This window comes from Somniosus microcephalus, chromosome 22 (assembly GCF_052327205.1).
Source record: "Somniosus microcephalus isolate GS21.2 chromosome 22, FLI_Smic_1.0, whole genome shotgun sequence".
Lineage (NCBI taxonomy): Eukaryota > Metazoa > Chordata > Chondrichthyes > Squaliformes > Somniosidae > Somniosus > Somniosus microcephalus.
In genome coordinates, this window is record NC_141008.1 from 56945673 (window position 1) to 56959681 (window position 14009).

General features: G+C 45.2%; 1 protein-coding gene across 10 annotated transcripts in view; it reads left to right on the forward strand.

Annotated features, from left to right (window-relative positions):
- Positions 1 to 14009, forward strand: part of ksr1a (kinase suppressor of ras 1a) — a 195341-nt gene that overhangs the window by 159038 nt on the left and 22294 nt on the right. For 9 of the 10 annotated variants that reach the window (XR_015073253.1, XM_085964817.1, XM_085964819.1 and 6 more), the window contains 6 exons: positions 733 to 839; positions 2463 to 2622; positions 3721 to 3762; positions 4015 to 4072; positions 6075 to 6123; positions 13009 to 13403. Coding sequence is in view for 9 of the 10 variants with exons in the window: in XM_085964817.1 (XP_085820943.1) it covers positions 733 to 839; positions 2463 to 2622; positions 3721 to 3762; positions 4015 to 4072; positions 6075 to 6123; positions 13009 to 13403 (811 nt within the window). In the remaining variant the exon portion in view is untranslated. The remainder of the gene's footprint in view (positions 1 to 732; positions 840 to 2462; positions 2623 to 3720; positions 3763 to 4014; positions 4073 to 6074; positions 6124 to 13008; positions 13404 to 14009) is intronic. The other variant, XM_085964814.1, reaches the window with a different exon arrangement.

Genomic DNA, 14009 nt, shown 5'->3' on the forward strand with positions numbered 1-14009 from the left:
CCTTGCCTCCCTTCCCAATCTTAATGATGGCCTCCAGCTGTATGTCCCAGTGCACTTCTAATGCCAATTTGCACTTTGGTCCTTTTCCTATCGCCCCATTAGCTGTAGCTGGTACTTCCCTCAATCTCTCTAGCTTGCTGCCTCCCCTCCTAAAAGCCCTTCTTTTAGACTATACCTTTGGCTCCTTCCCCTAAACGTCTGTTTTCCCTTTCACTCCTGTTTCGTTTTCTTTTACGCGGCTGTAAAGTGCTGAGAGATGTTTTCCTTGTGTGTGAGCTGTTGTTGCCGATGCAGATTGTATTGTGAAATTTGGGAAATGTCGGCTATTAACACCTCTCTTGAAAAATGCCCAGAGTGCATGATGGCAGGGAAACTGCAATCTGACCTAAGCAAGCCAAGTGTGTCACAGCAGTTATGCTGCACTTGTTTGGAATGGAAGAAGAAAGTAACTGCAAAGTTTTTCTCAATGGCGCTTGCGCTTAACTAATGGGTCGTTTAATTCCCCATCAGATACACTTTTTCATGTAAAAGGTACATTATGTTGTCAATATGGTATTTTGGGCCAGTGGAGGAGGAGGGGAAGGAGCTCAGGCAGCTGACCTGTCCAAAAATGTTGCACTGTGAACTTGATGATTGTTCAGCCCAATTTAATGTTTTGACCCAAATCATACAATAATACATTCTGTTGTGTTTTGAGAAACCAGTAACTTAAGTTGTTCCTCTATTGTCTAGTATCATCAATTCGAAGAACAGAGTCTGTACCATCTGATATAAACAATTCTGTGGATAGGTCTGCAGAGCCCCAGTTTGGCACGCTCCCAAAGGCACTAAATAAAAAGGTAACACAGGACAACTTTGTGGATTTGAGTGTGTACAACTTTGTAGTTTTAAAAATAAGAGTGTTGTAATATTTGTAGATGGCTTACATTGGTAGTAAATATGATGTTTTAGTGCATAATTTACTTTTTTCCCCATAAACACATACTTCAAATCATACAGCACAGTAGGAGGCCATTCGGCCCATCATGCCTGTGCCTGATCTTTGAAAGAGCTGTCCAATTAGTCCCACTCCCCTGCTCTTTCATAGAAACATAGACATAGAAGATAGGAGCAGGAGTAGGCCATTCGGCCCCTCGAGCCTGCTCCGCCATTCAATGCAATCATGGCTGATCGTCCAAATTCAGTACCCGGTCCCTGCTTTCTCCCCATACCCCTTGACCCCTTTAGCCTTAAGAAACATATCCAACTCCTCCTTGAATATATTTAATGAATTGGCCTCTACTGCCTTCTGTGGTAGAGAATTCCACAGGTTCACCACTCTCTGGGTGAAAAAATTCCTCCTAATTTCTGTGCTAAATGGCCTACCCCTTATCCTTAGACTGTGACCCCTGGTTCTGGACTCCCCGACCATCGGGAACATCCTTCCTGCATCTAGTCTATCCAGTCCTGTCAGAATTTTATAAGTTTCAATGAGATCCCCTCTCATTCTTCTAAACTCCAGCGAGTACAAGCCCAATCGACCCAATCTCTCCTCATACGTCATTCCTGCCATTCCTCATAGCCCTGCAAATTACTTATTTTCAAGTGTATATATACTTTGTTATATATAATGTGACTCTTCCAAGCACACTGCTTCTGGTTGAACAACTTTACCTAGGTTTCATTCTGTAATAATGGCCTATTGACCAACAAATAATTGGAACCTATGAATATACAGAAGCAGAAAAGACCACTGCAGTCCATCTGGCTTGTCCCAGACTCTTAATACTGAATAAAGATTTTAAACAAGTATTCTAATACATTTTGATAACACTGACATTAAATGTCTTTTCTGAATATCTGTATAATTCAGCCTTGCATGTAAGAATAAGGAGCAGGAGTGGGCCATACGGCCCCTCGAGCCTGCTCCGCCATTCATTAAGAGCATGGCTGACCTTCGACCTCAACTCCACTTTCCCGCCCGATCCCCATATCCCTTGATTTCCCCAAGTCCAAAAATCTATCGATCTCAACCTTGAATATACTCAACGATTCAGCATCCACAGCCCTCTGGGCAGAGGATTCCAAAGATTCACAACTCTCTGAGTGAAGAAATTCCTCCTCATCTCGGTCTTAAATGGCTGACCCCTTATCCTGAGACTATGCCCTCTAGTTCTAGATTTTCCAGCCGGGGAAACAATCTCTCAGCATCTACCCTGTCAGTCCCCTTCAGAATCCTGTGTGTATCAATGAGATCACACCTCATTCTTCTAAAGTCCAGAGAGCAGCCTTGTTATCAACATTAAATTTGTGCACATTGTTTGAAGCTATTCACAGAAACCTTCAATGTAGCGTATTTTGGAGACTCAACAAACGGTGAAATAAAATTTAGAAGTTGGTCTGTGTTGGAAATCATTGCTCGTTATATTGCAAATTAGTAAATATACAAGTGGTCACATTCAAATATAACTTTTTTTTTGCAGGATCATGCACCAGTTCCTTTAGATTCCAGCAGCAACCCATCTTCAACAACTTCTTCAACTCCATCTTCTCCAGCACCTTTTCAGTCTTCCAATCCTCCCAGCGCTACCCCGCCCCCTCACCCTTCACCAAAAGGTCACAGAGACAGGTTCAAATTTCCAGGTAAGTCTTTAAAATATGTAACGGTATGGATGAAAAGCCCCCTTGTATTTGAAAGTTTTAATTGGGAGGAATGGTTAACACCATTGCTCTCCTTTTCATGCCCAGAACTATTTTTAAAAACAAAACCTGTACTGACCTGTACCTTTGGTGAATTGTAAAATCTAAATTAAAGCTAGTTTTTAATATTGCAAATATATTTAGTCATTCTTTAAATCTTTTTTATATAAAAAAAAACACTTGCTCCCTCTACCTTCCTTGGTCTACAACCAAGCTATTTTCTTTCAACTGAGAAATCAAGGTGATGTGGGCTGTGGAATCGTCTCCAGTCCATTATTGCCCAACAGTAAGTGCTTTTGGACTGTGTAGAGTTGACTCGCACTCGCAGTCGCTCACACTCTCAAATGGTGGCACTTCTGAGACGTGATGAACCGTTCCCATTGAGGGTAACTGGGATTCAAGTTGTGGCCTCCTTGAATAGGAATCTTGATTTAATTCAGGAGCTATTAGTTCCCATTCTGTTGTAATATTTTCTGACTTGGCACATTATAAGATGGGGAAACATCATCTTGCAACAGGTTCTAGGTTTTAAAAAAAACACCGCAAACACTTTTTATCCTTTTTTAGAAAATGGAATCCTATAGTTTAGCAGTCCTTAAGAAGTTGATTACTCTCCTCAACAAAGTAGAGCTGGAAGTATCAGTTTAAAAATGTGCAAATATTTGAAGACTACAATATGGAAAAGGATTAAATACAGATCATAAAGTAGTCTCACCAAACGCTACCAAAAATTATATGGGAATATTGGATTGATTAGGAGGAGTATTGTTTAGGCAGCACATTAGATTTCTGGCAGCCACTCTCCATTGGTTTTCAGTAGACCATAACAGTTTGAATATGTTGTTGAAACAAAAAAGTTGTCTTTCTAGAGATGATCAATAATAAATGCATGATGGGTCTATTTAATAATGGGCTGAATGGCCTCCTCCTGTGCTGGAAATTTATATGATTTCTAGAAGAAAGGTGATTGCTGGCTACTATCCTACAGTTTCTTAACTGATTTGTTATCTATTCTTCTGCCTGTGTGATCTTTTCCCCAAGCTGCGTACTACTTTCATCATAGACAACAGTTTATCTTCCCAGGTGAGTAGCAAACCTAGTCTTTTCTACTAATGTCATTTCTCCCTTCACTTTTTTCAGTCTTTACACTCGTTTCTTAAGGGGAAAACAACCTCTTGACACATTACTAACCTGTATGAAGTAGTAATAACCGTGCACTTTAGCATTTAGTTTAGTCATTTTTACCTAGCTATTTTAGTGGACCAGTTTGAGTAGAATTGTACACTCAGATAATTGTTTTATCTTGCTGACTTGTTTTAACTTTTTGTCATTTAGATGTTCCTAGCCCATCGTTGCATGTCACTTTACAGCCCGACAGCTCTGAAGACACTAAGTAAGGATTTACTTTCCTTTATTGCCATAGAGTAGTATGTGGAAAATTTAAACGATTGGACTGGAAAAGTCAATGCATTGGTTGATAACTAAGCTGTGCCATAGAGGGCTAGGCAAGAGGCTTATGCCAATGATTTCCCTGTATAGCACGTTTCTAGTATCAGTGGTATGTGGCAGAGCTGAAAATAACCTCCACAGCAACTCGCTTGCTTTCCTGTTACAAATAACGGTTCCAAATTGGCAGAGGCCTGGGAATAGGTATTGCCTGTCCAGCTTCTCCACCAGGGAATGTTGGATCATGATGTGGCTTCCCTAAAGGACAGAAAAGAACGTTTTTAAAAAATTGCTCGTTTGAATATTTGCTGTTGAATTGTATTCATTTTTTTTTTAAGGTGAAATAAAAGTACATTGTAGGAATGTCTAGTTCCCATCCAAAAGACTGAGGTCCACTCAGGCGATCAAATAAACGAGGTTTAATGAAAAGTAACAGTTTAACAGATAACTACAGGAGAACATCGAATATAGGTCTCGTCAGTTCGGAGGCTCCACGAGGACTGCTAGGGCGGTCCCGTGGCTGACGTCATCACGTTTTTCCCGCCGGTGGGGGATCACGTGATGAACGGCGTGACATCATCGTGTTTGCCCGCGCTATTAAAGTGATCACGCTCTGTACATGTAAACAGTGAAAACAAAGATACAGACTCAGGCTGCAGCCAACATATTATTAAAGGGAATTATATACAATTGATTGGAGTCCCTTAGTGGCTCCGCCACAACATGACATAACTTTCTCTTTAGTTGTATAATAATTTTGTTCAAAACAAAACCGTTTCAGTGCATTTTACTTTCTTTGCCTTTTTCATTTCCCTCCTCCACCTCGCCATCAATATTATTGTCCTCTTGTCATAAGGGAGGCACAGTACACCCAGATCTCCATCAATGTCACTTCTTTGTGACCAGTGTTTTGCTTAATGCCTTTCTCCAATTGCTAATTTTGCTCCAGTCCATGACATTGGTTTGACAACACTACAGAGTTCAGTATTGTTGATGTTGATCGCGAACTGGAAACTGAACCAAATCAAGATTTACTCCCAAGTTTCAGATGCAGCAAGGTATTTGCTGTCTGGTTGCTTGTGTGTGATAAATTCTGTAATTGGTTTTCATCTTTTACTGAGTCAGAAGTTGTATTTCATTGTACTGTTTGCTTTTATTGTAAGGGTTACAGTAAATTTTCCCTCTTTAATGTTGAGAATCCTGCACTGAGTCACTATAGAGTTTACTTGTAGCCAGTGAGATAGTATAACATTCCACACTGCTGCTTATAGTGCCAGACATGGGTATTGTCACCATGGCTCAAAGTTAGGACAGTTTCAGACATGTTTGTTGTGTGGAGGCAGTGACAAAATAGTTACTGACATTTTAAAACATTCACAAATGTCTATATATGTTGCCATAGTTGAACTGTATTTCTAACTCTGAACAAGATGAAAAAGATATTCAGTTCAGAGTTATTGCTATGCACATTGAATTTAAGCACAGAAATAGTTTTTAAATTTATTTTATTCGTTTATGGGATGTGGGTGTCGCTGGCAAGGCCAGCATTTATTGCCCTTGAGAAGGTGGTGGTGAGCCACCGCCTTGAACCGCTGCCGTCCGTGTGGTGAAAGTACGCCCACTGCTGTTAGGGAGGGAGTTCCAGGATTTTGACCCGGTGACGATGAAGGATCGGCGGTATACTTCCAAGTCAGGATGGTGTGTGAGTTGGAGGGGAACTTGGAGGTGGTGTTCCCATGCGCCTGCTGCCCTTGTCCTTCTAAGGTCATGGGTTTTGCACCCTGCAACGTGGCTTGGCTATTCAGCTTCAAAATATCCAATCAAGAGTTAGATTTTTGGTTCTGCTTGCCTGCTTAACTCATTCAGATTTGCATAGAATTAGACTTTCACCCGTAGTGCTAGGTGGTTGTACAGGTACCAAAGTATAGAATGTGTTCTTTCTTTTGCAGTACTGCAGAGGAAACTGAGCTAGAAGCTGCTGAAGATCTGGATGCAGAGGTATGTTGGAATTAAATAATCAGGACAATGCAGTATTGTTGTATACTGCTGTAAAGTTCTAGTGTAAAGTCATGCAAGGGGTCGGTAGCATGGTGGTTATTTTACTCGACTAATAATCCAGAGGCCTGGACTAATGATCCAGAGACATGACTTCAAATCCCATCATGGCAGCTGGGGATTTTAAATATGGAATAAAAGCTAGTATCAGTAATGGTGACCACTGCCCCACAAGAGGGGAGAACACACTGAACCAAGTCTACACGAGCATTGTAGACGCTTATAAGGCCATTCCCTGCCCCCACCTTGGGAAGTCTGACCACCTCTCCCTGTTTCTAGCCCCGGCATACAAACCGCTCATCAAAAGAGGGAGAACATCAGTGAGAGCAGTGAAAGTATGGCCAGAGGGGGCAGTATCGGAGCTTCAGGATTGCTTCGAACGCACTGATTGGGGCATGTTTGCCCATAATGACATCGAGGAATATGCATCCACAGTGCTATTCTACATCAACAGCTGCGTCGAGGTCGTCACAACCCATAAAAATATCAGGACATACCCCAACCAGAAACCCTGGATGAACGGAGAGGTCCGCTCACTGTTGAAAGCACGCGACGCAGCATTTAAATCTGGCGACGCGGCGGCTTACAGTGCAGCTAGGACCAACCTAAAAAAGGGTATCAGGACTGCCAAAAGGAGACGGACACTGCGGATAGAGGATCGCTTCCGCAACAACTCGGACCCCCGGCGCATGTGGCAAGGCATCCAGTTCATCACTGACTACAAGGGCAAAAACACCAGCCCCCGGGTTAGCGATGCCTCCCTCCCGGAGGAGCTTAACAACTTCTACGCTCGCTTCGACAGGGACAACAGGGAGCCGGCTACCAAAGCCTTGCCACCCCCGGAAGACCAGGTGCTCACTCTGTCAACCTCCGACGTAAGGGGTGTTCCACGCGGAGTGAACACACGTAAGGCTGCTGGACCGGATAGCATCCCTGGACGGGTACTCAAGGAATGTGCCGATCAGCTGGCTGATGTCTTCACCGCCATCTTCAATCTGTCATTGGCCCAGGCAGTAGTCCCTACATGCTTCAAGACCGCTACCATTATTCCTGTGCCAAAGCAAACGGCTGTGACGTGCCTGAACGACTATCGACCTGTCTCACTCACACCCATCATAATGAAGTGTTTCGAGAGACTGGTCTTAGCCCACATCAAAGCCAGTGTTCCCGCCTCTCTTGACCAACACCAGTTTGCCTATCGTGCAAACAGATCAACGGAGGATGCAATCACAACTGCTCTACACTCGGCACTGAATCACCAAGATGGTAAGGAGACCTACATCAGAATGCTGTTCATAGACTACAGCTCAGCATTCAACACTATCGTCCCCAACAAGCTGGCCACCAAACTCCAAACTCTCGGCCTGAACACTTCCCTCTGCAACTGGACCCTGGACTTCCTAACAAACAGACCCCAGTCTGTCAAATTAGGTAACCACCCCCCCCCCCCCCCCCCGACCCTGAACACGGGGGCCCCACAAGGATGTGTGCTGAGCCCCCTCCTCTACTCCCTCTTCACCCACGACTGTGTGGCTGTTGATGGTTCCAACACCATCATCAAGTTTGCGGATGACACCACGGTAGTAGGCCAGATCACCAACAATGATGAGTCAGCCTACAGGGAGGAGGTCCAGCATCTCGTGAAGTGGTGCGCCGATAACAACCTGGCCCTTAACATCAAGAAAACCAAAGAAATCATTGTGGACTTCAGGAAGTCCAAAGGCGGAAGTCACACCCCCATCCACATCAATGGGGCTGTGGTGGAAAGGGTGGACAGCTTTAAGTTCCTCGGAGTCCACATCATGGAAGACCTCTCCTGGTCCCTCAATACCTCCTCTCTGGTGAAGAAGGCCCAGCAGCGCCTATATTTCCTAAGGAGGCTGAAGGGATGTAACCTGTCACCCCTGATCCTCTAACTTTTACCGCTGCACTATAGAGAGCATCCTGACAAACTGTATCACAGTATGGTATGGCAGCTGTAGCTACTATGACCGGAAAGCCCTGCAGTGGGTAGTCAAAACTGCCCAACGCATTACCGGCACCCGGCTACCGACCATAGAGCACATATACCAGAAACGCTGTCTGCGGAGGTCACGGTCCATCATCAAAGACCCTACCCACCCCAGCCACAGTCTGTTCGCCCTCCTGCCATCTGGGAGACGCTACAGATGCATTCGCACCCGTACGACCAGATTTAGGAACAGCTTCTTTCCCAGGGCTGTCATCTTACTGAACTCCACAAATAAACTCAAGCCTGCACATCTGCCAATGCACTTTATTATGGTTATGTTTATGTTAATCTACTACAAGCCAAATGTATGTTGAATGTTTAAATGTCTTAATCCAAATGTACACTCTCGGGTGCCGCAAGCCTACATTTCGTTGTACTGCACTTGTGCACTAACAATGACAATAAAAGTTGATTTGATTTGATCGGATTGTCGTAAACGCCCATCTGGTTCACCAATGTCCTATAGGGAAGGAAATCGGCTGTCCTTGCCTGGTCCAGTCTATATGTGACTCCAGACCCACAGCAATGTGGTTGATTTTTAACTGCCCTCTGAAATGGCCTAGCAAGCCATTCAGTTGTACACAACCGCTACAAAAAGCAATAAGAATAAAACTGGCTAGACCACCCGGCATCAACCTCGGCACCGGCTTCGGACATGACAACGGCACACCCAGCCCAGTTGACCCCCCTCACTCTAGGGATTTGTGCCAAAATTGGGAGAGCCATCCCACAGACTAGTGAAGCAACAGCCTGACACAGTCATACTCACAGAATCATACCTTTCAGCCAATGTCCTAGATTCCTCCATCACCACCCCTGGGTATGTCCTGTACCACCGGCAGGACAGACCCACCAGAGATGGCGACAGTGGTATACAGCTGGGAGGCAGTGGCCCTGTGAGTCATCAACATTGACTCCAGACCCCATGACTCAATGGTGTCGAGCACCTACCACCCTCCCTCAGCTGATGATAAATCAGTACTCCTCCATGTTGAACACTTCTTGGAAGAAGCACTGAGTAGCAAGGGCACAGAATGTACTCTGGGTGGGGGACTTGAATGTCCAAGAGTGGCTCGGTAGCACCACTACTGACTGAGCTGGCCGAGTCCTGAAGGACTTAGCTGCCAGACTAGGACTGCGACAGGTGGCGAGAGAACCAACACGAGGGGAAAAAACCTACTTGACCTCGTCCTCACCAATCTACCTATCGCAGATGCTTCTGTCCATGACGGCATTAGTAGCAGTGACCACCGCACAGTCCTTGTGGAGACAAAATCCTGTCTTTGCACTGAGGACACCCTCCATCGTGTTGTGTGGCACTACCACCGTGCTAAATGGGATAGATTCAGAACAGATCTAGCAGCTCAAAACTGGGCATCCATGAGGCACTGTTGGCCAGCAGCAGCAGAATTGTATTCCACCACAATCTGTAACCTCATGGTCCGGCATATCCCTCACTCTACCATTACCATCAAGCCAGGGGACCAACCCTGGTTCAATGAGGAGTGCAGAAAAGCATGCCAGGAGCAGCACCAGGTGTACCTAAAAATGAGGTGCCTACCTGGGAAAGCTGCAACAAAGGACTACATGCATGCTAAACAGCAGAAGCAGCATGCTATAGACAGTAAACAATCCCACAATCAACGGATCAGATAAAAGCTCTGCAGTCCTGCCACATCCAGTCGTGAATGGTGGTGGACAATTAAACAACTAACTGGAGGAGGAAGCTCTTGGAATATTCCCATCCTCAATGATGACGGAGCCCAGCACGCGAGTGCAAAAGACAAGGCTGAAACGTTTGCAACCATCTTCAGCCAGAACTGCCGAATGGATGATCCATGTCGGCCTCCTCCTGATGTTCCCACCATCACAGAAGCCAGTCTTCAGCCAATTCGATTCGCTCCACGTGATATCAAGAAACGGCTGAGTGCACTGGATACAGCAAAGGCTATGGGCCCCGACAACATCCTGGCTATCGTGCTGAAGACTTGTGCGCCAGAACGAGCCGCGCCTCTAGTCAAGCTGTTCCAGTACAGCTACAACACTGGCAGCTACCTGACGATGTGGAAAACTGTCCAGGTATGTCCTGTCCACAAAAAACAGGACACATCCGATTACTGCCCCATGAGTCTACTCTTAATCATCAGCAAAGTGATGGAAGGTGTTGTCGACAGTGCTATCAAGTGGCACTTACTCGCCAATAACCTGCTCACTGATGCTCAGTTTGGGTTCTGCCAGGACCATGCTGCTCCAGAACTCATTACAGCCTTGGTCCAAACATGGACAAAAGAGCTGAATTCCAGAGGTGAGATGAGAGGCAGCATTTGTCCCAGTGTGGCATCAAGGAGCCCTAGTAAAAAATTTAAATCCATGGGAATCGGGGAAAACTCTCCACTGGCTGGAGTCATACCTAGCACAAAGGAAGATGGATTTTTTTTAAATTCATTGATGGGATGTGGGTGTCACTGGCTGGCTAGGCCTGCATTTAGTGCCCATCCCTAATTGCCCTTGAGAAGATGGTGGTGAGCCGCCGCCTTGAACCGCTGCAGTCCATATGGTGTAGGTACACCCACAATGCTGTGGTACGATAGCAAAATACTGCAGATGCTGGAAATCCGAAATAACAGAAAATGCTGGAAAAACTCAGCAGGTCAGGCAACATCCGTGGAGAGAAATTTGAGTTGACGTTTCGGGTCGAAACCCTTTTTTCAAAACTGGAAAGAAAAGAAAATAGATCGAAGGCAGGGCTGCGATCGAACAAAAGAAGTGAAAGAGACAATAAAAGGTATTCAAAACCAGACGAGATGGTAATAGGCCGGTGGAGACAAAAGACATCTGAGATTAGGTGTGTAGTGTACTGGCAGGTAAGATACAGCTGCCAGGTGGGAGAGAGAAACAAAAGGAAAGGGGGGGAGGGGGGAAAGGAAGACTCGAAACAAAGGGGTGGAAAAAATTTTAAGTAAAAAAGTAATAGGGGCCGAGGTTATGATCTGAAATTGTTGAACTCGATATTGAGTCCGGAAGGCTGCAAAGCCCCAGGACATCGCTGCAGCAGTTCCTCAGGGCAGTGTCCTAGGCCCAACCATCTTCAACTGCTTCATCAATGACCTTCCCTCCAACATAAGGGCAGAAGTGGGGATGATTGCACAGTGTTCAGTTCCATTCGCAGCTCCTCGGGTAATGAAGCAGTCCATGCTCAAACGCAGCAAGACCTGGATGACATTCAGTCTTGGGCTGATGTGTGGTGCGAATGTTACTTGCCACTTAAGTGCCAGGCAATGACATCTCCAACAAGAGAGTCTAACCATCGCCCATGACATTCAATGGCATTACCATTGCCAAATCCCCCACCATCTTGGGGTAGCCATTGACCAGAAACTTAACTGGACCAGCCACATAAATACTGTGGCTACAAGAGCAGGTCAGAGCCTGGGTATTCTGCGGTGAGTGTCTCCCCTCCTGGCTTCCCCCAAAGCCTTTCCACCATCTACAAGGCACAAGTCAGGAGTGTGATGCAATACTTTCTACTTGCCTGGATGAGTGCAGCTGCAACAACACTCAAGAAGCGCGACACTATCCAGGACAAAGCAGCCTACTTGATTGGCACCCCGTCCACCACCTTAAACATTCACTCCCTGCACCACCGGCGTACCGTGGCTGCAGTGTGTACCATCTACAAAATGTACTGCAGCAACTCGCCAAGGCTGCTTCGGCAGCACCTCCCAAACCCGCGACCTCTAGCACCTAGAAGGAAAAGGGCAGCAGGCACATGGGCACACCACCACCTGTAAGTTCCCCTCCAAGTTACGCAGCAGCCTGACTTGGAAATATATCGTTGTTCCTTCATCGTCATTGGGTCAAAATCCTGGAACTCCTTCCCTCGCAGCACTGCGGGAGTACCTTCACATGGACTGCAGCGGTTCAGGGAGGCGGTTCATGACCACCTTCTCGGGCAATTAAAGATGGGCAACAAATGCTGGCCTTACCAGCGATGCCCACATCCCAGGAACGAATTTAAAAAAAAAAAAAAAAAAAAAAAAAAAAAAAAATTTAAAAAAAAATCTGGTCTTGTTTTTGGATATGGTGTAGCCATGCATCTGCACTTAAAAATTAAGCTTACACCCACATTTAAGGTATGAATATTATTTTTAGACCTGATGCATTGGCCTTTTTTTTCAGACTGAAGCACAACTGCCTGTATGTGCATTTCATTCTGGCAGCATTGCTGCCAGGAAAAAAATACTTAAATTTAGACATTTTATTAAGCCTTTGTAAAGAGTACAATTAAAATAACTCATTCTATCCAGGTTGGGCATTACTGGAAATAATTAACTTATAACTGCAGCAATTAAAGAAAAGTTGTTCAAAATATACATAACTTGCATTCATACATTTTATATTGGCTCAAAATAAAATTGCGAATGATAAAATCTTTTAAATTGTAAACAGGAAACTTAATGCAGGAGGCGGTAACTCGGGGTGTCAGTGTTCCTGTGCTAGTGTGGTGGGATGCAGGCTTATTAAGAATTTTGCTTAGCACATTTACTGATCTCCATGTAGTTTGGGAGGCGCAAAGAGACTGAGCACTGCTCCTCCGGAGGTGAGAAAATGAATTGACCCAGGGCAATTCTTGTGCACTTCTTGATCGGTTCAAGTCTGAGGTGAGTGGAAGTCTTAAAGCTGATTATCTACCAGCCCTTCAGCAAAAGGAGCACAAGAGCAGGGGGACTACCAAAGCGCATTTAAAAATAACTGATTTAAAATCCAATCAAAACTTCATTCCCCAATTAAGTTGTACCTTTTCTATTTCCTTTCAGAATGAAGATCAAGCACTTGAAGATGAGGAGGCTAATAAATCAGAATCGGAGTATGAGACTGACGAGGTGGATGACTTGCCAAATACTAGGTCCCACATGAAAGGACCAATTTCTCGCAAGCCCAGCCAGACAAGTGTCTTCCTACAGGAATGGGACATCCCGTTTCACGAATTGGAAGTGGGAGAGCTGATTGGCAAAGGGCGATGGGGCAAAGTTCATAAAGGACGCTGGCATGGAGAAGTGGCAATTAGGTTGTTAGAGATTGATGGGAATAATCAGGATCACCTGAAATTGTTCAAAAAAGAAGTGATGACTTATCGGCAAACGAGGCATGAAAATGTGGTACTTTTCATGGGAGCTTGTATGCATCCTCCTCATTTAGCCATTATTACAAGGTAAATACATTTTTTGTATTGTAATCCTAACATTCATACAAGATTTCAGACACTGCGTTGAATTTTTAGTGCCAAATAGCACTTGTATTTCCCCCCCCCCCCCCCCAAAAGTAGTAATTATTTGAACAGAGTAAAATAGATGGGAGCCTTGTGGCATGGTGTGTTGGTGCAGTGCACTTGCACTACACTGACCCTAACTGGTGCTGCTCCATCTTAGTGGAAAGTTGCCTTTTCCAGGTGGTAAGGGATCTTGCTGAGGAGAGGAATATCTCGCGTTCTGGCGGGCAGGGGAAGGCCAGCTCAAGGAGCAAGGCGGTGGTTACACCACCTTCTGGAAAGGCAAACCCGAAGAAGAACGCCGCCTCCATGGGGTAGGCTTTGCCATAAAAAATGAACTGGTCGTGTGTCTTAGACTCCCCTAGTGGTATAAATGAGCGCCTCATGACTCTTCAACTCACCCTAGCCCGAAACCAGTGCGCTATGGTCATCTGCGTACGCCCCAACACTGGAAGCTACAGACGAGACCAAAGAGGAATTCTACTCCAGCCTCGAACATTCCCTGTCCCGAGTCCCAACGGGCGACAAGCTGATCCTCCTTGGCGACTT